Source organism: Bactrocera dorsalis, chromosome 1 (genome assembly GCF_023373825.1).
Source record: "Bactrocera dorsalis isolate Fly_Bdor chromosome 1, ASM2337382v1, whole genome shotgun sequence".
In the NCBI taxonomy this organism is placed as follows: domain Eukaryota; kingdom Metazoa; phylum Arthropoda; class Insecta; order Diptera; family Tephritidae; genus Bactrocera; species Bactrocera dorsalis.
The window spans coordinates 49,139,326-49,163,711 of NC_064303.1; the positions used below are offsets into that span (position 1 = coordinate 49,139,326).

Sequence of the window (24,386 nt, forward strand, 5' to 3'; positions counted from 1 at the left end):
GCGATCTCCGCCTTGTACAAGTTATTTATTTATTTGTTCACATTTAAAACACAATTATTATTTGGCAGCGAGCCGTGTGTTTATTGTTGAAAACCAAACTTAAAATTAATTACAAAAATCTTCTTACGCCTAATTTATGCTAGCAAGTCACGTTGCACGTACACGTGCATTGAAGTCGTTGTTGTTGTTGAAAAGCAGCACTGACGTTCTCAAGTAGCGGCGGCGCTGTATCGTCATTTACTCTGCATGCGCATGTGGTGTCGTTTAACCGTGGGATAGCGACCGCTGTCCAAGTCGCATGTTTACGTAAGCTTTTAGTGGTTGGTTATTTGTAAAAGCTATGTAAGCCAATTTCGGCGTATGTTGCGTTAACTCCTCCCCCTTTAGAACATGCAGCGTCCTCGTTGGATGTCCTTGAAATATCGTCAAGTGTAGGGGTTGATCCTTTCGTTGATGTAAGATTATTATTGACCTGAATACGAAATTTTGTTTTTCGTTTGAGGAGGATCTTCCTTGCTATCATTACAAACAGAGCAAAAAGTAATAGTATTATTGCTGTGGATCCAGTGAATAGGCTGATTTTGTATTTAGTGTTGATGGCATTGATTTGTTGGATATTTGCTACGTTAAGGTCCTTCAAATATTGCAGAGAGAGGACTTCTTCGAGATGTGCTGTAACGTCTGCTGATTTGATGATAGCTGGTAGGGGTTGTGCAAGAACTTGATTTCTATTTGTATAATTCTGGTTTTCAATAGTTAAACTTGCGTTATCGTATTTTATCAGGAAGGTTCCTTGTAGACTGATAACCTCGTTGTCTATCTTCAGAGACCCATTATAGCCGTTGATAAGCAATAAACCAGGTGTTACCTCTTCTATTGTTGGTATGTGGTGGTTATTGACTAAAGTACAGTTGGATGACATCGCTAAATTCAATAGCTTCGATTACATTTATGTAAGGCGTATTTTGTTTTTCTAATGTTTCCTTGATTACAACTAATTCTTCATTTGATAACATAAACGAGTTTACAATTCCAGCTTTCGCCCACTGGATAGAATAATCTATATTTGTTAGCTCTTCTTTAATTAAATTTAATTTTCTCTCAATACCTTTTTCTACTTCTAATTTGACAATGTCATTTGTCTTAATTTCATTTAATATTACATTAGAAATATACGTCAGATTGTTTATTCTTTCTAGAATAGACTTATTAATTATTACTTGTTGGTTTGAGCTGGGATAATAGGAATCGGATGGATTTTTCTTCTTGGGATAAGAATGAATAGCTACGGCCTTTCCTTGTTACGTAATGTTCTATTGAGGAATGTATTTCGTTGAGCACGGAGTCATATAGGTCGAGGTTAATGGTGTGTATCAATCTGAATGTTCCGGTCTGGACCTTTGCAGTTCCTATTTTTATCGTTACTAAGTGGCTGTTCGTATAGTCCAAAATTTTAACTTCTGCATTGCACAAAGCAAGCAAGATCCTGAAAAATTGAGTGTATTATTATTATTATTTTATGAAACTTTTGTGAACGGTGCGACCTGATTTTGTTACAATCGTGTTGCCTTTGTCTTCTTGAACTATTTCTTTTTTATAACGGGGCGTTAATTTATTGCTTAGTCTTTTATTTATTTGAACGTAAATAGCGTCTTCGTTATTGTATGTCTTAAAATCAGTTCTATTCTTATTATGAAGTTCTAGGTCTTTTTCTTGTTTGTTTTTGAGATTTTTAATATTTTCTTGTCTGTCTAATTCGAAAGGATTAGGTCCGACTGTTCTTCCAAAAAATACTTCTACTGGCTTTCTTTTTGTGGTGGAATGAATGGAATAATTATATTTATACAAAGACCTATTAAGAAGATTTTCAAAGTCGGTATGGATTTTCTCTGCCTTAGTACATCTCAGTACTTCGAAGAGTGTTGAATGGAATCGCTCTATCTGTCCGTTTATTGAACTTTTGTACGGTGGGGTTTTGAAGATTTCTATTCCATATTGGTTTTCCAACATGAAGGTTATAGAAGCTGAGCTTAATGATTTTTCGTTGTCAATCACGATTTTCTCAGGAATTCCAAATGATGTCAAGATTTCTCTTAAGGGTGTTTTTATATCTTCGGATGCTCTAGAAGGTACGACTTTTGCTTGACCATATTTTGAGAACTTATCTATTGCTGTGAGCACTATCTTACTATTAGTGTAATAAAGGTCTATGTGGACAAGTTGGCCTGGGTAATTGGGAATCGGAGTAGCTTTCAGGATGGATTTTACGGGGTGTCTTTCGAATTTATTTTCTAAGCAGATTTTACACTGTTTTGTAATTCGTTTTATTTTGGCGTTCATTTGTGGGAAATAGCATCTTTCTAAAAGTTGTGCTTTATTTTCTGTGGGGTTGCGATGAGTTGTGTTCGTTGATTATTTCCGTTTCTTGTGCGGATTCATCTATAATGTCTTTTGTAAATTTTCGAGTGTAACGTACCCTGTTTCTACTAAAATGAATTTGATAAATTGTTTGGATTTTGCCTAAGATGCTGTCTTCAGTTTTTATGCAATTTGTTACTGAAGGATTGAGATATCTTTTTAATATGGTAGCAAGACTTTCTTCCGTAAAATCTCTTTCAATTATGATATGCCTGTGATAGGTAGGAAAGGGTATTTTAAATTGGTATGAAGATGGTTCACCTGTTGAAATAAAGATTTGATTTTTAAAGGCATTGATTGGGGCGTCAGTATATGGAATTAAGGTTTGAGCTGAACTTTCGTCACTGTGTTGTGTTGCTGACATGGAATTTATTTGCTGTGGTGGTCTAGAAAGTGCGTCTGCCAGAATATTGTTACTGCCAGGTTTGTATTTAATCTCATAATTATACTCTTCTAATATCGATTTCCATCTTTTCAGCTTATTGTTGGTATTTTTGTTACTGAGTGAATGTGTTAACGGTTGATGATCTGTGAAAATTTTTACTGTGGTTGATCCATAAAGGCAATTCCTAAAAGTTTTTAAAGCCCATATTATGGCTAAAAGTTCTTTTTCGTTAGTCGCGTAGTTTTCTTCAGTCTTTGTCAGTGTTCTGGAAATGAACGTTATGGGTTTGCCGTCCTGCTCTAGGACTGCTCCTATTGCGTGGTTTGATGCGTCGGTTGTCAAGTGAAATTCTTTTTCGAAGTCTGGGTATTGTAACATGACGTCAGAAGATACTAGTGATTTTTTTAATTTATTAAATGCTTCTATTGCTTTATTATCGAGAGTAATTTTAATTTTGGATGAAAGATTTTTGGACATACGTCCCTCTTCCCCTCTCAAAAGTACGGTTAGAGGTTTGACAAGTTTTGCATAATCTTTAATAAAAAGGCGGTAATAACCTAGATAGTCGGAGTTCTTTTAAAGTTTGTGGGGGTGGGAAGTCTAAAATTGCTTTTACTTTTGTTGGATTTGTTTTTATTCCGTTTTGAGGAATGACAAATCCTAAAAACTCAACTTCCGTCTTTAAGAATTCGCATTTGTCAATCTGGATTTTCATGTTAGCTTTTTGTAGAGTTCGGAAAATTGTTTCAACATTTTTTAGATGGGAGTCTTCGTCTTTGCCAAAAATGATTATGTCGTCTATGTAAACGAAGCATATTTTGCCGATATATTCTCTGAGTATATCGTCTAATGCTCTTTGAAAAATTGAGGGTGCGTTTTTTAGGCCGAAGGGAAGTCTGGTAAATTCATATTTACCATTGCTGACTGAAAAAGCTGTCTTCGCAATATCCGATTCAACTAATGTAATCTGATGGAAGCCACTTTTCAGGTCAAGAACTGTAAAGAATTTGTTTTGTCCGAGTTGAGAGAGTACCTCATTTGTATCTGGGATAGGATAGCGATCGGCTATCGTAACTGTATTAAGTTTGCGGTAGTCAATTACCATTCTGTACTTCTTTGTGCCAGATGCATCAACTTTTTTCGGTACTATCCAGATTGGGGAGTTATAGGGGGATCGAGAAGGCCTTATTATACCATCCTCGAGTAATTTTGTCAATTGTTTTTCGACTTCATCCTTAAGGGACATGGGATAAGGGTAATATCTGGAATATACTGAATCTTGAGTGGTCGTCTTAATTTCGGCCCTTACAACGGTAGTGTACGTTAATTTTTCGTCTGGGTCGGAAAAAAGTTGCGGGTATCTATTACATAAATTTCGAAGTTTTTCTGTCTGTCCAAGTGTGAGATGTTCCGTTCTAATTTCGATATTATTTATTGATTTTGCTGTTTGCTGTTTGATGACGACTTTTATGTTATTTTTTAATAGCATATAATTTTTTGAAGTGAAAATTATTGCTTCTAACTGCTTAAGGCTGTCATTGCCTAGAATTCCATGAAAGGATTTAAAGGTAGGTAGAATGAAAAAAATTTTCGTCGTTAAGTCCAAAAAGGTTAAGAAAAGTGTGATGCGTGATTTCGATGTTCCCTCCTACTGAGCTGGCATAGAAATTTTCGTTGTTTGAAATGGGGATTTTGGCAAGTTAGTTCTTGTTAGAACCTGTGTCTATTAAGAATTTCAGGATTTCTCCGTTACCATATTTACATTGAAAGTAGGGTAACGTTGAATTTGTTAACCAAAAAATGAATGTCGGAGAATTCGCTAGAATCTTCTGCCGGGGTATTGTCGTGTCCCATGGTTGTCCGTCTTGCTCTTCGTTCTGCTGTTCTGGATCATTAATAGTATTGTCAACAGGTTCAATATGGTTAATTCTGTGCTGTTTGTATGGTTGGTGCACTTGTTTTGAAATCGTGTTCGGTCGCTTTCCGGCGAAGCCGTTATTGTTCGGTCTGTTCATGTAATTTACTTGTTTTGTCCTTTGCGAATCATCTATTTCCATTGGAATTGGGGGTTTGGGTTGAATTGGTCTTGGTGGTAGGTTCTGTTGGTAATTGGGTCTAGGTGGCGGATTTTGGTATTGATTGGGTCTAGCTGGTGGGTTTTGGTATTGATTGGGTCTTGGTGGTTGATTTTGCCGGTAGGTTAGGTATCGTTGGTATTGAGGATACTGTTGATATTAGGGCTGCAAAGTTTTATGTGCTGTTTGTTGCATGAGAGGCATTGGATGTGGTATGTGGGCAAGGCTTGGGTAAAAGGCTTGCGTTAAGTGCTGTTGCTTCCTTGGTAGAAGTGGTGGTGGGTGTGATTTCCGGAATGTGGGTTGGTTCCCGAAGGCGTGCTGAGTTATGAAGTTTTGGTTCTCCAATCTCGTACACAACTGGAGTGCTTGGGGTAGATCGGTCGGCTCTTTAATTCCAAGTAATTTTGGAAGTTCGACGTTTAATCCCCTAACAAATGTATCCAATGCTTTATCGCGGTAGGTTTTCGTCAGTATGTTTACGGACTCTGGTCCTATTTCGAGGCAAGCAATTTTGTTTAAAATTAAGGAAAGATGTGAGAACACATCTTGGTAAAATTCGTTTATTGTTTTATTGCCTTGATATAAAGATGACATTTGGTATTCTAAAGAGCTGATGTCGCGTTTGTCGGCGTAGTGTGTGTTGAGGCATTTCGAAATGGCCTCCCAGTCTAGAGGAGTGTTGTAGGATTCCAAGGCGACGTCGGCATTCCCCGTGATTTTATTTCGTATGACATTTAAAATGCCGAAATAACGTGGAGTACCTTTTTCGCTATTGTATATTTTCAGGATTCTCTCAACACTTTTTTTCCAAGAAGCGAACTCTTGGATCACCAGAAAAGTCTCTTAAGCACCTTACAACGTCTGGTATCCTATCGAGTCCTGTCAAGTTTCCTGCGTGTATGGGGTCTATTGTTTGATCCGTTACTATTGTGCTTGTTGGGTGGATAATACTCTGAATCAATGATGGTGCTTCTGCCGAAATCACCTGGTATACTATATTGCGAATTATATTGGCTAATTCTGGGGTTGCCTGGGGGTTAGTGGATGGTGGTGGTACATTGGTATTAAGAATGGGGGGTCTGATAATGGATTCGGGATTGCTCATTTTGAAGTTTTTTAACTCGAAAAATTTGAGAATGATCAAAAAATGTACATAAAAATTAAAATTATGTTTTATTCTTATGTTACCAATTTGTAACTACGTTTTGTTTTTATTGGATTTATCAATCTCTGGAGGGTCCCTTTGGTGGTGAATCGCAGAGTTGTTTTTAGTGTTATAAGAACTGGAACTGATCCAGGTTCTTTATTTTATTTTATTATAAGCTGTACAAGCTTTTTGTTATAGTTTAAATTGAAAAAATTCTGTTTTGTATTTTTTTCCTAGATCTACGCTAACAATGCACTTCTGTGTAATAAGTTGCTTAATTTATTATAAGTTTCTCTCAACTAAATTTCACTAAAAAATTTACTGTTTCACTTATTTTTATTGACATAAACTCTTATTTCTATTCACTTAAATTCTTAAGTGAATCGCATTGGATTTTTCCTTTTTGCCGGGGCTACTTGGGGTCCAACGTTGCGCACTCTTCGTTGGGTGCGGGCTTTCTTCCACCGAAGTTATTCCTTTTTGATTCTGCTGTCACGTCCTGTTTAGTAGTTTGAGCCGCAGCGCGAGGCACTTCTTAAGGGCCTTTACTCGATTAACTTATTCAGTCGCGACTAGCACGTTTGGCGCCAGTTATTTATTTATTTGTTCACATTTAAAACACAATTATTATTTGGCAGCGAGCCGTGTGTTTATTGTTGAGAACCAAACTTAGAATTAATTACAAAAATCTTCTTACGCCTAATTTATGCTAGCAAGTCACGTTGCACGTACAGGTGCATTGAAGTCGTTGTTGTTGTTGAAAAGCAGCACTGACGTTCTCAAGTAGCGGCGGCGCTGTATCGTCATTTACTCTGGATGCGCGTGTGGTGTCGTTTAACCGTGAGATAGTGACCGCCGTTATTTGTAAAAGCTATGTAAGCCAATTTCGGCGTATGTTGCGTTAACTTGCACGAAGACAACACGGCGCTAGTACAATGTGCAAACAAAGCAGACACAATTAAGCGAAATATTCACAAGCCCGCCCTGCTGCCTATCGATGTTGAAGGATCATGATCCTGTGAAGGTGGCCGGTGTTGTGTCAAGCGACTTTATAAAGTTAAAATCGAATATATTTTAAATAATGAATCTAATAATATTAGAAATTATAAAAAATTTGGACCCCTACATTGCCATTTCCTTTGAGTCACCACACAGAGAGTCCACAGACAGGTTCAATGCGGCAATGAGAAGCTCAGAGAGAAGAGACATCTTCTGCATGCTTGGCAATTCAAAAGAAATCCTAATGAAAAGGCACTTTTAATCGTTCCATAAAGGAGCTGAAGCATGTTCTCTAGAAATTGCGCAACAAGTCCTTAGAGTCGTTTCTGATTGCTGCTAAACCAGGGGATTTGTTTTTTTTTTTAATTTTGTTTTGTTTTTTTGTTACAATATTTCTTTATTTATTACATCTGCTTTTTGTTTTCAAAGCCTAACAATAAGTTATAAAATCTTAAATCTATTTAAAAACTAGACCAGCTCAAGCAACTGATTGAACTATTTTCGTGGTACGTTGATCTTTTGTACGCTGGTATATCTTTTCTTTTTAGCTGTGTTTGATCGCAGGAGTGTACCGAAGCATGGGTTTGGGACATCTCGGAGTTTAGATATACAATACAATCATTCTGCTATCCTCTACTTCTTTCTTTACCATAACAATACGAAGATGTTTATGTATATTTTCATTACGCATGTACCATTGTGAACAAGTGATTGTTCTAAGCATTTTTGATATAATTACATATATACATATTTGTGGCGCAGGTCGTACCCCACAGTTGAATGCCATGCATCCAACTCGGCTTTATGGTCGCATTATGTAAAAGCACTTTGTTGTCTAGCCTAAGTTTAGAGTTTTTATTGTCTAAGTAAATACTAAGATAAGTTACTTCATTCACTTGGGGTAATAAAATATTAGGGGTATTCGGACCGAAGCCTGTTAATTTGCTAATAGTCGTTAGTTGATACTTCGTTAAAAGGCTTAACTGTGAACATACTTTTTGCTCTACCTTGGTAGTATGGTAAATTTTATTCCGAAACAGCTGATTCAATTTTATTAAAGAGTAAAAATGCTAAATCAAAAATTGTCAGTCATTTAATTAAAAATTATGTGGAGCAGATCAAATTTATTACTGGTAAGCACTTTAAATTGATGTACAGAGGAGCATGGAACTAACTTTCAAATTATTTTAAGACATATTCAGTGAAGATGAAGATTTGATAGAGGATACCATTGACGAGGTGTATGATGATTTGCTCATTACACTAAACTGTCGTAGAGGTGTAGAAAATATTGTCAATTCACTGGTGCGATGATATTATAACCACAATGGATGACAATCGGTTCCGTCAAATGCTGCGTGTAGACCGAGCTCAATTTACTCACTTATTGACCATCATACAAGTGACGAAGTTTTTAAAAAATGTAGTGGCAAGCAATTCCCGATTGATATACAGCTAGCTGTCGTTCTATATAGATTAGGCTCGTCAGAAGAAAGTGCATCGATACGAAAAATTGCGACAACTTTTGGGATTGGTGACGGAGGAACGTTAACAAATATTACTCGCAGAGTATTCAAGGCATTTTTAAAACAACTCCATTTATATATATACTGGCCAGATAAAACTGAGTGCTCTCTAATAGTACGAGAAACGTTCAACGAACTACATTTTGTGTAGGTTACGTGGATGGCACTGAAATAAAACTCGCCGGATCCCCAATAAAAAATCATGAAGCGTTCTTTTCCAGAAATCATATACAGTGAAATTCCTCATAACCGGATACCCACGGCCGCAGTGTTTTTGTCCGGTTATAGGAGATGTCCGCTTACAGGGGATGAGGTCAAAAAATATATACTATACATATAAAATTCATTGTAGTTTATTTAAGAAATTTTCAAAGTAAAGAATATTTAAATACTTTAGTATTACATATACATACATACATAAATATATCAATTAAATACATTGTATAAGTCTTTACATTTCAATATCGACCAGTTTGATAAAAAAAATTGTGTGATGCTTGTTTGTTTTAACATTGATTGCTTTGATTTGAAATTTTAATTTTCAAAGTGACTCTCGATATTTTTAACCTGCTGAAAAACTACATAATCATTTTTTGCAAATTGTTTCAAGCGCGCAACAAGTTTTAAAGCCTCATCATATGATGTTATGGGGTCACTTATTTCTTCTGAAGGTTCATCTTCTGAATCACTTAAGTCCATAGTATCATCTGGTTGGTGGTCAAATTGAATTTCTATATTGTTGTCCTCAGTGAAAACATTTTGATCTATTTGGAGAAAACCTTCGAAATCATTTGCCAAATCTAGTCCTTCCTGAAGCCTAGCATAGACTACCAGTGGAATGTGTTTCTTCGGGATCAAAATCTGAAGGATGCTCTAAGGTTTCCAAAAATCCTGCTTTACGGAAGCAGTTTCGGATTGTTGTGGCTTCCACTTTATCCCAAGATGCTTTGATAAAATACACAGCTTCCAGTACATTAATCGATTTTGAGAGCTCTGAGGCAGAACTTGTATCGCCAATTTTAGTTATCAGGTGTTTTAAAACTAAGCTTCTATACAAAGTTTTAAAATTTTGGATTATACCTTGATCAAGGGGTTGGCTAACTGACGTTGTATTTGGTGGCAAGAAACAAATTTTTATGTTGGTCAAGTCTAATTCGTTTGGATGAGAAGCCGCGTTATTTAGAAACAAGATAATTTTTCGATTCTGGGCTTTCATTCTTCGATTGAACTGCTGCAGCCATTCGCTCATCACTTCTCGAGTCATCCATGCTTTTTTATTAGACTTCCAATCCACTGGAAGTTTTGCAATTGGAACATGTTTAAAGGATCGAGGACGGGCTGCTTTCCCTATAACCAAAAGCGGCTCCTTATCTCGAGCCATATTAGCACAGAACAAAATTGTGAGTCTTTCCTTTGATAGCTTACCTCCCATACATTTTTCAGATTTAAAAGCGAGGGTTTTGTCCGGTAAGGCACGAAAGAAAAGCCCACTCTCATCGGCGTTGTAAATGTCTTCAGGCTTGTACCCATTCAACAGAGTTTGCAGCTTTGTCTGAAACTGTTCGACATCATCCTGATTCACATCTGCAGCTTCACCAGATATGCATTTGAAGGAAACATTATTCCTTAATCGCCATTTATCTAGCCATCCATCCGAAGCTTTAAAATTAGGTACACCCAGTTTTCCTGCAATTTCCATTGCCTTTGCTTTCAAAATGGGACCAGAAATCGGAATTTTTTGACTTCTAGCCTTAGCGAACCAATGAAAACACATCCTGTCTATTTCCGAGCCGCCTTCTTTAAGGAAACTTCGCTTTTGGTGAATATTAGATCCAGACTCCCATTTAGAATGAATTGCTTTTTTATTTTAATTAATTTCAGCAGCCTGCGTTTTGCCAATATTGAACCTTTTAAAGCAAAGGAAATGTGTACCTACAAGTTAAATTTTGGACTCACCATACTTTACCTTTTTGCAATTCCACGTACTGATAACTTTTCTTTTTCGAAAACATTAATAATTTGCATTTTCTCTTTAATAGAAAGTAGCTTCTTTTTCGGTGCCATATTATTACGAACTTTGAACGCAACCACTCGCATGCAACTTACTTGACAAACTGAATAGAAAACTACCTTTTACTTGACACGCACGGCTTGAATGTGTGCATACATGTTAAAAGGGGAATCCCCTATTTCATTTTTATAATGAACAACAAAGCTTGCTTGCGATGTTTTTGAATTTTGTCCGTTTATGAGAAATTTTTTCATGGAAATGGCTTAAAATACAGTGTCCGCGTCCGGTTATTATAGCGTCCGTTTATTAGAATGATATTTGTATGAAAAAATGATTGAAAAACCTGTGTACACAAAATTTGTCCGGTTATTGGAGCTGTCCGGTTATAAGGACTGTCCGTCTTGGGGAATTTCACTGTATATGCAATTAAAGCTCAAATGGTTTGCGACTACAAGCTAAAAATTCGTGATGTTGCCGTTAACTCTACTCACGATGCAAAAATATTAAAAAACTGTTCACTAAACAAATATCAGCCAAGATTTTTTTCAGGACAGGGGTGGATTGCGGGAGACTCTACTTACCCTCTCAGTAACATTATCATAACGCCTTACAGAAGCAAATCTCAACAATTTGAACTATCTAAAAGAAAAAAATTCAACAAACAGCATAGCAAATACCGTGTAAGAATTAAACACTGTTGTGTGATTCGAATTCGAAATAAAAGTAGTCAAAAATACTGTAGCGAATGGATAGTAGTATGCTGCATTCTTCACAATATACTACTTGATAACAGTGAAAATAAGAATTTCAACGAGAGTACAAATGAAGACATTTATGGAGAAGAAGTGGAAGAAACGATCTCAAGTAGCTTTGAATTAAAAAGACAATCGTTATATCATCTTATGTTTCCAAATACTGTTTCATTAAATTAAAAATTATAATTTGGCTAAATGAGTTACCGACCCCCCTCACAATATTACACTCCCACACCACACACATTACATACACCACATCGTCATTCACCACCATATCTTAATTACACACCACATCATCATTACATTCCACATCACACGCTCACAAATACTACAACATCAACATACCAAAAAAAAAAGGGAACAAAAGGGACGGACGGACAAGGCACCAGCCTCTTTCGCATGATCGCTACGAACGCGCAAGCATCTCCCCGTTTTTCCGCTGAGTTGATCGCCTTTTTCGTTCCGCCTTTTTTACTTGAATTTATTCCCGTGCAAGATGGAGAGTCAACGGACGTATGTACGTACAAGAAAAGTCAAATAATTTTTGTTTCACGTTGAAGAAGAACGTCTCCCATCCTTAAGTGCTGTTGGCTTTAATTGGAACAGCATGGCATTTGGAACGTAGCTTAGTGCTTAGACACACTACAGCACAATTGCCGAAATCTCTAATACGGATGGTGTCGCCTACGATCAGCAGCGGCTTACTGTAGTTATGCTGGCCTGGAAAATATAGTACTTAATCATCTCCAAACAACATGGTCCACACTTAACATAATTTGGCTGGCATATTGCATGGCAATGCAAACACTTGTAGGGGCAGCCTGCCGATCTTGGTGACGTGATCAACATAAAAAAAAATAATAATAATAAATAAATATATATATACATATACTTACAAAAAAAATATATATATATATACGCATATAGGAAACATTTTCTGCTACGGTAATTACAACCAAATTAAACATAATTGAAGTAAACGGGAATTTACGTATTTCATTTGAAAAACTCTTATTAATCTACAAGAGTTTCGGTGTTCGGCTTCACGTACAATTGAACGCGTTATCGTTAAAATTAAACTCGTTAAAAACTCTTATTTACGCAAAAGAGTTCACGTCAAAACACATAAGTACATATACAATTATATACGAAAATATTTTGAAAGTTTGGCTATCAAAAAGCCAGTGGTTTTAGTGATTCTCTTTGGAACTCTCGTATACAAAAGAGTTTTCTATTCTCTATATTATTATTCAAAGCTGTTTCTGTATATCTACCAGTCTAGTTTACACTTAGACATTTTAAATTTTTTTTTTTTTTTTTTTTTTTTTTTATTGAAACGTAATAAATGAGGGGTCTACATTTCATTGAAATTGCAACTAGTGATAAATTTAAACTAACAAGCAATATTTTTCGCAATGTATGAAGCAAAACAATAAAAGCTGTAATAACAAGCTTTTCTTTTTTAAACTAAATTTTATAACTAAATATAATGATATTTGTTATTTTCTTAGATTCGTAATAGATCAAGAAACGTTGTTCTTTTCAGTCTGCGCCTGCTATTTCTAGCCTCTCCTAGTTGTCGGGCTTCACTGTTTATATGATTTTGCAACCTTTCTGCATGTTTCGATGCTGTTTCGCGAATGACTTCCCGAACCATTTTTAAATGAAGATCGCGGTGCAGATCCGAATTTCGTATGTACCACGGCGCATTTACCATTTTTCGCAGAACTTTGTTTTGGAATCTTTGAATTAAATTATTTTAAAACATTTTCTAAATGAGCTCAGATTCAAAAGAATCTAAAGCAATACAGTCACTAAAAGTTCCTAAAATGATTTCAGAAGAAAAGAGCCCTTGTACACCTGCTGATGCTACACGCTCAAAGCAAGGTGCTACAAAGCAAAAAAGGCTGAAAGATATTTCATATACTAAGTTTATTGCTGAGAGTGACAGTCTAATTCGATACTGCACTCGATTTTCAACTTCACCGATTCAAGACAATTCTGAATCGGTATTAGAAATCAAAAAAGAAAATCTAAGCAATTTCTGGACACGTCTCCAAGCTGCGTATGACGCAATTGTAGAATCTGACGAATTAGATCTACCTGAAAATTTCAAATCCTCAGCATACTCCAAATATGAACACTGCTCAGACCAGTACGAGGAAACGAGAGCTATGATCTCCGATCAATTGAGATTAATTAAAGCAATTGCACCTACTCCACAATCGAGAGTAGAGCTGCCACAAATTCAAAGCCAAGAGGCGAGTTCAGGCATGCACCTTAAAGTGCCAGCATGTGACACTGAAATTTTTCATGGTGGTTATGAACAATGGCCGTCCTTCCGGGACATGTTCACAGCCGTTTACATAAACCACCCAAAATTATCTAATGCACAAAAATTGTATCACCTCCGATACAAAACAAAAGGTCAAGCAGAGGTATTAGTCAAACAGTTCGCTCTTAATGACGAAAATTTCAAGTATGCTTGGGAAGCTCTTAAAGCTCTTTACGAATTTAATGAATCGGTTCTAGCGACACAGAATATTCCCACAGACAATTGGGACCCCATTCTGGTAAATATATATATGCACATCCGCATTACCAGAAAAATCGTTACTTTTGTGGGAGAAATCGCTCTCATCACGAAGAAAGTGCCCAACGTGGCAACAAATGAACGATTTCTTAACTACCCAATACGAAATTGCGGAAAGGGTTGATAAAAAAATGGTCAGAACTAAAAACGTTCAACACGACCTAAATCGAAGCTTCATTAGATCCCAAGTGAGTAACAACAACAACTTCAATCGTAGTTTTTTCAAAACACAAGCGTTCACCTCCGAACAAAATAAACATACGTCATGCGAACTGTGTAAAGGAGGGCACAGGCTGAAATCTTGCGAGAAATTTAAAAAACTAAACATTAACGAAAGAAACAATTTCGTAAGAACAAAAAAACTTTGTACCAATTGTTTGTCTCGTGCGCATGCGCTCAAAGAGTGCGAAAGCAAATTTAATTGCGTTTATTGTCATAAACGACACCATTCGATGCTTCATATAAATAACTTTTCCAGCTTACCCCCAAACAGCGCAAATATCAAAAGAGCAACAGGATTAGTTGCAGCAACAAATTCTGAAAACTGCCACGAAGCACCATGCTGCTCAAAGGCGTTAAAAACTCAATCGCTACATAGCGAAAATCAAAGTAGGGTACTACTACCCACAGCAGTCGTCTCCATCGAACATCGAGGAGAACTGTTTAAGCTCAGAGCCCTAATAGACCAAGGATCACAACGATCTTTCATAGCGTCTAGGGCACAAAATAGGCTAAATCTGCCAATAAGACAAGCCAACTTTGAAATTACGGGAATGGGCGGAAGAGTAGTTCAAAACTCTAATAAAATCTGCCCCATTACCCTATTTTCCCCCCAAGCGTATATAAGAATACAAGCAGAAGCTATAGTCTTACCGCAATTAACCAATATGTTACCAACCTATCACATAAATAGCAAGCATTGGGAAAAGGTTTCACACCTTAAGTTAGCAGATCCCAATTGCAACACCCCCGCTCAAATAGACCTTCTATTAGGCAGCGATCTCATACCACAAATAATACTCGAAGGTATTGAGAAAATTTCAAACACACTTTTGGCACAAAAGACTATTTTCGGTTGGATTCTAAGTGGACTAGTTACGGAACCAGTCACAACAATGACAACTCAAGTTGAGGAAATCTCAAACAAGTACCTCAATTCACAATTGAGAAAATTTTGGGAGATAGAAGAACTCCCCCCCATTTCAATCACAACCCCCGAAGATCAGTATTGTGAAGACTTTTACAAAGCCACAACTACTAGATCAGATAATGGTCGATATGTCGTACGACACTAACACAACAATTTCCCAACACAATCGCCTTAGGTTACTCTCGCACCTCTGCAATACAGCAGTTTCAAAGTATGGAAAGAAACCTACTTAAAAAAGGTGAACTCAAACCAGAATATGATGGTGTGTTGGAAGAATACCTCCATTTAGATCACATGGAGGAAGTAAGCCCATGCGAAAAAATTATCAATGGCAAATACTACTCATTTTACTTGCCACATCATGCAGTAGTGAAGCCAGATAAAAAAACAACTAAAGTAAGAGTTGTTTTCAACGCCTCAAGATCCACTAGCTCGGGGAATTCCCTAAACGATATCCTGTTTACAGGACCCACGCTCCAACCTGATTTAATGCTGCTTATTCTAAACTGGCGTACATTCAAATACGTATTTAAAGGGGACGTCGAAAAAATGTATAGACAAATAGTCGTACATAAAAACGATCAAGATTTTCAGCGAATTATTTTCCGAAAATCCCCCAATAGTCCACTACGCGACTTCAAGCTAAAAACAGTGACCTTTGGCGTTAACTGTGCCCCATACTTAGCCATTCGAACACTCCATGAATTGGCTGAAAACACCAAGTCAGAATTTCCTCTGGCGACCCAGGTGTTAAAAACACAAACGTATGTAGACGATATTCTGTCTGGAAGTCACAGTCTTCCACAAGCATACGAATCATTATCACAAGTAATCCAAGCCCTCAAATCCGCAGGGTTTCCATTAAAAAAGATTACCGCAAATCACCCAACTATATTAAAAAATATACCAAAAGAAAATTTGTTGGACACTAATTTCCTTATTTTCGAAAAGGAAAGTACAACAAAAACTCTGGGCATCCAATGGAATGCGATATCGGACAAGTTTTCATACACAACTGAGTCCATATCCGCATTATCCGCCATTACGAAACGCCAAATTCTCTCCTCTGTGGCAAAACTTTTTGACCCCGCAGGATGGCTTTCGCCCATTATGATACAAGCGACAATCCTGATCCAAGAATTATGGCAAGACGGAACTGACTGGGACGAATAAGTGAAACCTCTTCGCATAGAAAGATGGTCGCAGTTCGCTAATAATCTGACCGACATTTCGCAGATACAAATTCCACGGTGGGTAAACTATTCCCCCGAATACAAAGTGGAACTACACGGCTTCTGCGACGCCTCTGAAAAGGCCTATTGTGCCACTATATATGTGCGCACACAAAGCGATATTGCAACTACAAGCCACCTACTAGTGGCAAAAGCAAAAGTTGCGCCTCTAAAAACCATAAGTCTACCACGACTTGAACTCTGTGGCGCTCTGCTACTAGCAAAGCTAGTTTCCATGGTGCAGACCCACTTAAACATGGCAAAATACAAATTATATCTATGGTCTGATTCCGAAATAGTTCTAGCCTGGTTAGAAAAGCCACCACACGCGTGGAAAACCTATATTTCTAATCGAACGGCGCAAGTTCTTGATTTAGTGGGATCAGCCACTTGGCGACACGTAACCAGTGCTTACAATCCTGCAGATCTAGGTACAAGAGGGTGCAAACCTCTGCACCTTGCCACCACCACCCTTTGGTGGAATGGCCCCCGATGGTTAACAGAATCTCCCGATTCTTGGCCACAATCGCCCATGCGCAATATTATTGCCCCAGAAAGTCGAAAGATCAACTCCTTTTCTTACCCCCTTAGCCTTAAAGAAATACGCACAGTATATCCCCAAGACGATACAGTGACGCACCTAGACTTACAAAAAGCAAAGGTCGCTCTTATCGCATCTACTCAAGCGCGCTACTTCAGCCAAGAGATATCAGTACTGAGAGAATCGAAGCCGATTGATAAAAAGAGCTCACTCCTAGTACTAAATCCATTCATAGATACGAAGGGTCTACTTCGTGCAAATGGTCGGCTTGCCAATTCAAGCCTAACTTACAACGAACGTCATCCCATTGTTATACCAGAGAGATCGCAACTTGCCTCATTACATATCAATTATGTCCACGTACTATTATTACACGCTGAACACCGCCTCATGCAACAAATAGTCCGCAAAAGTTTTATATCCCAAGACTCAAGCCAAAAATAAAGAAATGCATTTTTCGTGCAAGATATGCACTGTGCATAAGCAAAAGATGCGGACACAGATTATGGCAGCACTTCCACCGGAACGCTGCAAATTCCACTATCACAGGTGTCGATTTTGCTGGGCCTTTTCAAATAAAGGCATCCATGCTAAGGTCTCCCACACTGATGAAAGGCTACGTGGCTGTCTTTGTCTGTTTTACGACAAAAGCAGTACACCTCGAGCTATGTAGTAATCTGACAAAAGAGGCTTTCCTCGCGCCATTTGCTCGCTTCGTCGGACGACGTGGTTTTCCGTCAAAGCTCATGAGCGACAACGGCAAGACATTTATAGGTGCTCAAAGAGCCACCGAAAAACAGTTTGTGGACTTTATCAAACAAGTTTCCCCTGAGATTGTACAAAACTACGCTCCCCAAGGCATTAACTGGCAGTTCATCCCTCCAAGCGCTCCTCATATGGGTGGTTTATGGGAATCAGCGGTAAAAGGCTTTAAATCCCACTTTAAAAAACTAGCTGGAAACTACAAATTCAACTTTGAAGAATTTACAACATTATTAATTCGTATTGAAGCCGTTCTCAATTCACGGCCATTGACGACACTCTCGCAAGATCCCTCAGATCTAACAGCTCTTACACCAGGGCACTTTCTCAAAGGAGCACCCATTCTGGCCATACCTGAGCCAGGCGTGGAGTCGCTATCCTTACTAAACAGATGGGAAAGAATTAAAATTCTCCATCATAATTTCAGCCGCCGATGGAAGGAGGAGTATATAAAGGACCTTCACAAAAGGTACCGCTGGAAAACTCCCGAAAAGGCGCCAAAGCTTGGAGATTTGGTCCTAATACATGACGACTGTCTCCCCCCTACAGAATGGCGACTTGGTCGCATAGAGAAGCTACATCACGGCTCCGACGGTCACATTCGAGTAGTTGACCTCCGTACTCAAAACGGAATTCAAACGAGACCGCTCGTTAAACTATGCTTCTTACCAACTGCAGATAACACCGAAAATATACATAATAAACAATCCGTTTAATGACTAAAACCGAAATAAACCGCAAAAAACAAACCGATGTTCCCGCTATGCAATTAACTAATTAAATAAAACGTTAAAAAACGAGAAACACGCTAATACCAACCGTTAAAAATAATATTCCGTAAGCAATTAACAAAGAAAACTAATCCCAATGGTCGATCACTACGACGACCCATTCATGCCACGTACCGTGGCACAATTGCTCATATCTAATTATGACAGATTTATAACTAACAATCTCCTTTATACATAGTAGATTACCATGGACCTAGATACGCCAGTATTAGCCACGCCAACCGTTCGGTCGGCTACCAGCGTGCAACGCACCGGGCCTACCCCAACGCCCCGAGCTGCAGTTGCAACACCACCGGCAGCAGCACCGGCATCAGCACCGGCAACCGCACCAGCAACAGGTAATCGTTCATCACGGGTCTCGGACGGGCATCGTATAAGATGCCCCCTATGCCGTCGTGGCAACGCTGCAACAGCTGCAGTGAATCCTAGGCTAGTCAGTTGCCTAGGGGGGCCGGGATGGCTAAATGAGTCACTGACCGCCCTCACAATATTACACTCCCACACCACACACATTACATACACCACATCGTCATTCACCACCATATCTTAATTACACACCACATCATCATTACATTCCACATCACACGCTCACAAATACTACAACATCAACATACCAAAAAAAAAGGGAACAAAAGGGATGGACGGACAAGGCACCAGCCTCTTTCGCATGATCGCTACGAACGCGCAAGCATCTCCCTGTTTTTCCGCTGAGTTGATCGCCTTTTTCGTTCCGCCTTTTTTACTTGAATTTATTCCCGTGCAAGGTAAGTGCCGCTTAAAATACATAATAACTAACTAAATAAAACATAATTAAATCAAAAATTCATTTTTTATTTTTATATATGTACATATAAAAAGTTGTATCACTTCAAGTTATCACACTTAGATATATTTGTGCATTCTTAAAAATTATTATACAAAACATACATATAAAATTGTTACATATTATATTTGCACTTTAGTTCAATCATTGCCAGTCTTTCTTTTTGCTCTAACTCCAATTTTTTTTATTCCAAAATCTTTATTTAACTTTTCTCCAATTCTAGCTTTAACTTTTCCAAATTTAACTTTTCTTTTTTAATTTCTATTCGTTGCTCAAAAAACTCTTATCTTTTCTTTTGTATATCTTTAAGTTCACTAAGAATATTCTTTGGAGCACGTTTTTTCACTTTTTCCAGGAACGACGGAGTGGTAGGACGAACTGTTGCTACCTCTCCTCCTACTGTTGTCTGTTCTGCTTTGTCTTTAAGTGAACCCGATGGTTCCGCAGATGATTGTGATGATTCGCCTGGAATTTCCACTACCTCTACAAGGTCAGTATTGTTACACTTCAGGGTTGTACGTCTCTACAGCACAATTGGCTTCGGATTTACTCCCAAATAGAACCGAAAAACGTTCATAATTCGGACACATTTGTGAAAATTTTGCTGAAAGAACGGAGAATTATTAAAAAACCAAAAAAGTTTCACTTAACATTAAAGCCGCATTTACCTTTTATCGAGGAAACATCATCGCCAACGTCTCCTCAGCTTTATTCCAGGTTTATCTATCAAGATAATCTGCGACTTTTTCCATGAAATTGATAATAATTGCATTGAAGAGCAAAGAGAGCACCACCTCTACTGCATTATTTGGTAACTAATCAGCACTTTTGGGGTAATATTATCATATTCTGGCGACTTTTTTGGGTTAAGTTCTTTTATGATTCTAATAATTTCAGAAGGTGAAGTCTTAAATGACTTGAGTGACTCGTTAGCTGTATTAGGTAAGCTGGACAGCTTAAACAGTTTGCTTGCATGAATTTGGACACAGCTTCTTTATATGTATACATTTCAGTGTTGAATTCTTCCCCGCACTTAAGCATTTTTTCTAATTTACCCACAACAGATTTCAATTGAAGCTGAAAGGGGAGCGATTTATCTGCCAATCTTGTCATGCACGCCTTTTAATTTTAGAAGCTTTTCTATTTCTCTATTTGTGATTTTTTTGAAACCCTGACGCTTGTAGCATTTGTTTGGTGTTGCTAAGACAGCTGCTTTTGTTATTATATCATTTAGTTGTCTTATGCTTTTGTCAATATCTCTTCCTGTATTCCTGTGATAATAATACAATAACATGTACTGAGTTTCAACTGTTACGAGCAATTTATCTATATTTTTGATGGCAGCTAAATCAATTAAATCTGGTATTTTGTTACGATACTAAGCCAATATGTCGGCTTACCGGTAATATTATATCACGGTTATTGTGCCTTCTCATAATAGTGTGATATAGTGGTCGTGAGCCTCAATAAATGTGTTTTATATTGTAATCTCCACCTTCTAGAAATCTATGACCTTGCGTTCCCAAAAAGGCTTTAAATTAGATGTCTGTAATTTTTTGTAATGTGTTTTATATTGTAATCTCCACCTTCTAGAAATTTATGACCTTGCGTTCCCAAAAAGGCTTTAAATTAGATGTCTGTAATTTTTTGTAATGTGCTTTATATTGTAATCTCCACCTTCTAGAAATTTATGACCTTGCGTTCCCAAAAAGGCTTTCAATTAGATGTCTGTAATTTTAAATCGTGGTGCCTACCTATATGGCCGTCAGGTTTAAGTCCCTGCACCGATTATTTATACATAGATATTGTTGTAGCATGTAACTACGCTGTAGCATAAGATTCTAATGCGTGACGGTTTAATCGGTCGAGAAAAATTAAAAAACCGAAGAGATAAACTTAGTGACGGACGCGTTTCTAGCCAACCGTACTTAGAAATTTACTTTAAAAGTGGTCTTGTCTTAAAATTGTTAAGAGACAAAGACACTAAAACAATTTTTGTTTTCGAAAACTCATCGAAAACCGGTAGCAAATTAAGGCACTTAGTTAGGGTGTCGGTGTACCAAGTGCACGAGTATGAAGAGAACGTCAAGATACTAATTTATTGGTAGGGAATATTTGTTGTGAACGAATCTTAATTTTTTTCAGTTCGTGAACAAACAACTTCATATTATGAAATTCTGTTAAAAGTGTACAATTTTTACCGAAAAGTGATGATTGGCGGAAAGCATCATCTTTTTGTTCCCATTTGATATATAGGGTTATACATAAGTTAACACAACACTTATTACTCAAGCATCGACTTACGACTTCCGGCGCGTGTGACCGAAAAGCACCAGAAAGTGCATGGTCAGCGTTCGCACTACCTGTTGTGCAGCATAAGATTCGTGGAAACGAATAACGCCACTTATAATTATTCAAGTTAGAATTAAGCATAAATATTGAAATTTTGGTTAAGCAAGTTTCAGTTGTAATTACTCAATAAAGCTACGCGGTTCTTTTTCTTCTTTACTGGTGTAGACACCGCTTACGCGATTATAGCCGAGTCAACAACAGCGCGCCAGTCGTTTCTTCTCTTGGCGCCAAGTGGATATTTCAAGCGAAGCCAGGTCCTTCTCCACTTGGTCCTTCCAACGGAGAAGAGGTCTTCCTCTTCCTCTGCTTCCACCGGCGGGTACTGCGTCGAATACTTTCAGAGCTGGAGTGTTTTCATCCATCCGGACAACTTGACCTAGCCAGCGTAGCCGATGTCTTTTAATTCGCTGAACTATGTCAATGTCGTCGTATATCTCGTACAGCTCATCGTTCCATCGAATGCGATATTCGGCGTGGCCAACGGACCATAAATCTCTCGCAGAACTTTTCTCTCGAAAACTCGCAACGTCGACTCATCGGTTGTTGTCATCGTCCAAGAGTAATCCTGCGTTGGATTTCCAGGCAGACATTGTTGGAGGTGTTAATGCTGGTTCCTAAATAGACGAAATTATCTACAACTTCAAAGTTATGGCTGTCAACAGTGACGTGGGAGCCAAGTCGCGAGTGCGACGATTGTTTGTTTGATGACAGGAGATATTTCGTCTTGCCCTCGTTCACTGCCAGACCCATTTGCGTTGCTTCCTTGTTCAGTCTGGAAAAGCAGAACTAAAGGCGCGGGTGTTGAGACCGATGATATCAATATCATCGGCATACGCCAGCAGCTGTACACTCTTATAAAAGATTGTACCTGCTCGATTCAGTTCTGCAGCTCGAATAATTTTCTCCAGCAGCAGATTGAAAAAGTCGCACGATAGGGAAATACCTTGTCTGAAACCTTGTTTGGTATCGAACGGCTCGGAGAGGTCCTTCCCGATCCTGACGGAGCTTTTCGTGTTGCTCAACGTCAGTTTACACAGCCGTATTAGTTTTGCGGGGATACCAAATTCAGACTTCACGGCATAAAGGCAGCACCTTTTCGTGCTGTCGAAAGCAGCTTTGAAATCGACGAATAGGTGGTGAGTGTCGATTCTCCTCTCACGGGTCTTTTCCAAAATTTGGCGCATGGTGAATATCTGGTCGGTTGTTGATTTACCAGGTCTGAAGCCACACTGATAAGGTCCAATCAGTTTTTGACGGTGGGCTTTAATCTTTCACACAATACGCTCAATAGAGCCTTGTACGCGATGTTGAGGAGGCTTATCCCACGATAGTTGGCGCAGATTGTGGGGTCTCCTCTTTTATGGATTGGGTGGTATAGCACACTTAAATTCCAATCGTTGGGCATGCTTTCATCCGACCATATTTTGCAAAGAAGTTGATGCATGCTCCTTATCAGTTCTTCGCCGCCGTGTTTGAATAGCTCGGCCGGCAATCCATCGGCCCCTGCCGCTTTGTTGTTCTTCAGGCGGGCAACTGCTATTCGAACTTCTTCATGGCCGGGTAATGGAACGTCTGCTCCATCGTCATCGATCGGGGTATCGGGTTCGAATTCTTCTGGTGTTGTGCGTTCACTGCCATTCAGCAGGCTGGAGAAGTGTTCCCTCTATAATTTAAGTATGCTCTGGACATCGGTGGCTAGATCACCTTGGGGGGTTCTACAAGAGTATTCTCCGGTGTTGAAACCTTCTGTAAGCCGCTGCATCTTTTCGTAGAATTTTCGAGCTACGCGGTTACGCTGCCCCAATGCAGCGCCGCGAAAAAATATATTTTTTTAGTTATTCAATAACTAAAAACCTTAACTGGCGCCCGAGCTAAAAAGCTATAAATAATAGAGGATGAAAGGCCCCCTAGTAGCGAAAATCAAGCGGGAAGCACTAGTTGCTAGCCAACTTTATTCACGAGTGTCTAAATCACTGAAAAACCACTATTCTATGGTGAAAAATAGAAAAGTTAAATTAAAAAATAAAATAAAATAAAAACAAATACAACTTAACATAAGCTAGTTTATTGTGCCATAGCGTTAAAAGTGAAGAGCAAAAAACATCTCTTAATTAAGAAATCTATGACAGTGTGTATAAAAAACGTGGATATATTATGAATAAAATTTGAAGCAAAACTAAAAACGACAAGTGTAGCAAATACCAAACAACTGAAGAAAAGCGTGCTCAAGTGAAAAGAATGAACAACGATGTGTGAAACTAAAAAAGATCGAAAGATTTTATAAGAAACTAAATCTGCAAGCAGAATTAAGAAAAAAAACGCTACAGAAAGCAAATAATCATGTGGAAAAAGCATTAAAACAGTAGAAAAATTATTTTTTAACTAATGCAGTGTAGTTAAAAGATAAGCAAGAATTTTGCGGAAAACAAGAGAAAGGCAAAAAACGCCACAGAAAGCAAGTTAATAAATTGAAAAAATAAAATAAAAAAGCAAAGTCTACAACAACAAAAGGAGTAGCAGCAACAACAAGCATTAATACAACAACAACGCCTCCAGCAACAAACACATACAGCTCAGCAAGTGGATGACGATTCTATATCCAGCTAATAGAAATACTATCAGAAGTAGCAGCAATGACAACAGAATACCCAGCAATCCTGTAAGTGGAAGCAGACTACAATAACTATACTTAGACATTATATCCATTTAAGAATTATATTATATTAAGAATATTAATATATTATTAATAATATTTTACTGAGAATATTAAGAAATATACAAATGGCGAACCCCAATAATTTAATCCGTCCTCCAATCCTTCCT

General features: G+C 38.0%; 2 protein-coding genes across 2 annotated transcripts in view; both read right to left on the reverse strand.

Moving 5' to 3' along the window:
* Window positions 1-24,386, reverse strand: part of LOC125775363 (uncharacterized) — a 727,609-nt gene that overhangs the window by 356,408 nt on the left and 346,815 nt on the right. The gene's annotated exons all lie outside the window — the stretch shown is intronic.
* On the reverse strand, window positions 8,494-11,006 carry LOC125775439 (tigger transposable element-derived protein 6-like). The gene is made up of 2 exons (XM_049446065.1): window positions 10,520-11,006; window positions 8,494-10,460 (listed from the first exon to the last, which is right to left on the reverse strand). Exon 2 carries the CDS (start codon window positions 10,325-10,327, stop codon window positions 9,371-9,373), a length of 957 nt encoding a protein of 318 aa, XP_049302022.1. The 5' UTR covers window positions 10,328-10,460; window positions 10,520-11,006; the 3' UTR covers window positions 8,494-9,370.

Coding starts and splice junctions, on each gene's coding strand:
- LOC125775439 (XM_049446065.1), bottom strand. CDS start 10,327: ATGTGTTTTCATTGGTTCGCTAAGGCTAGAAGTCAAAAAATTCCGATT.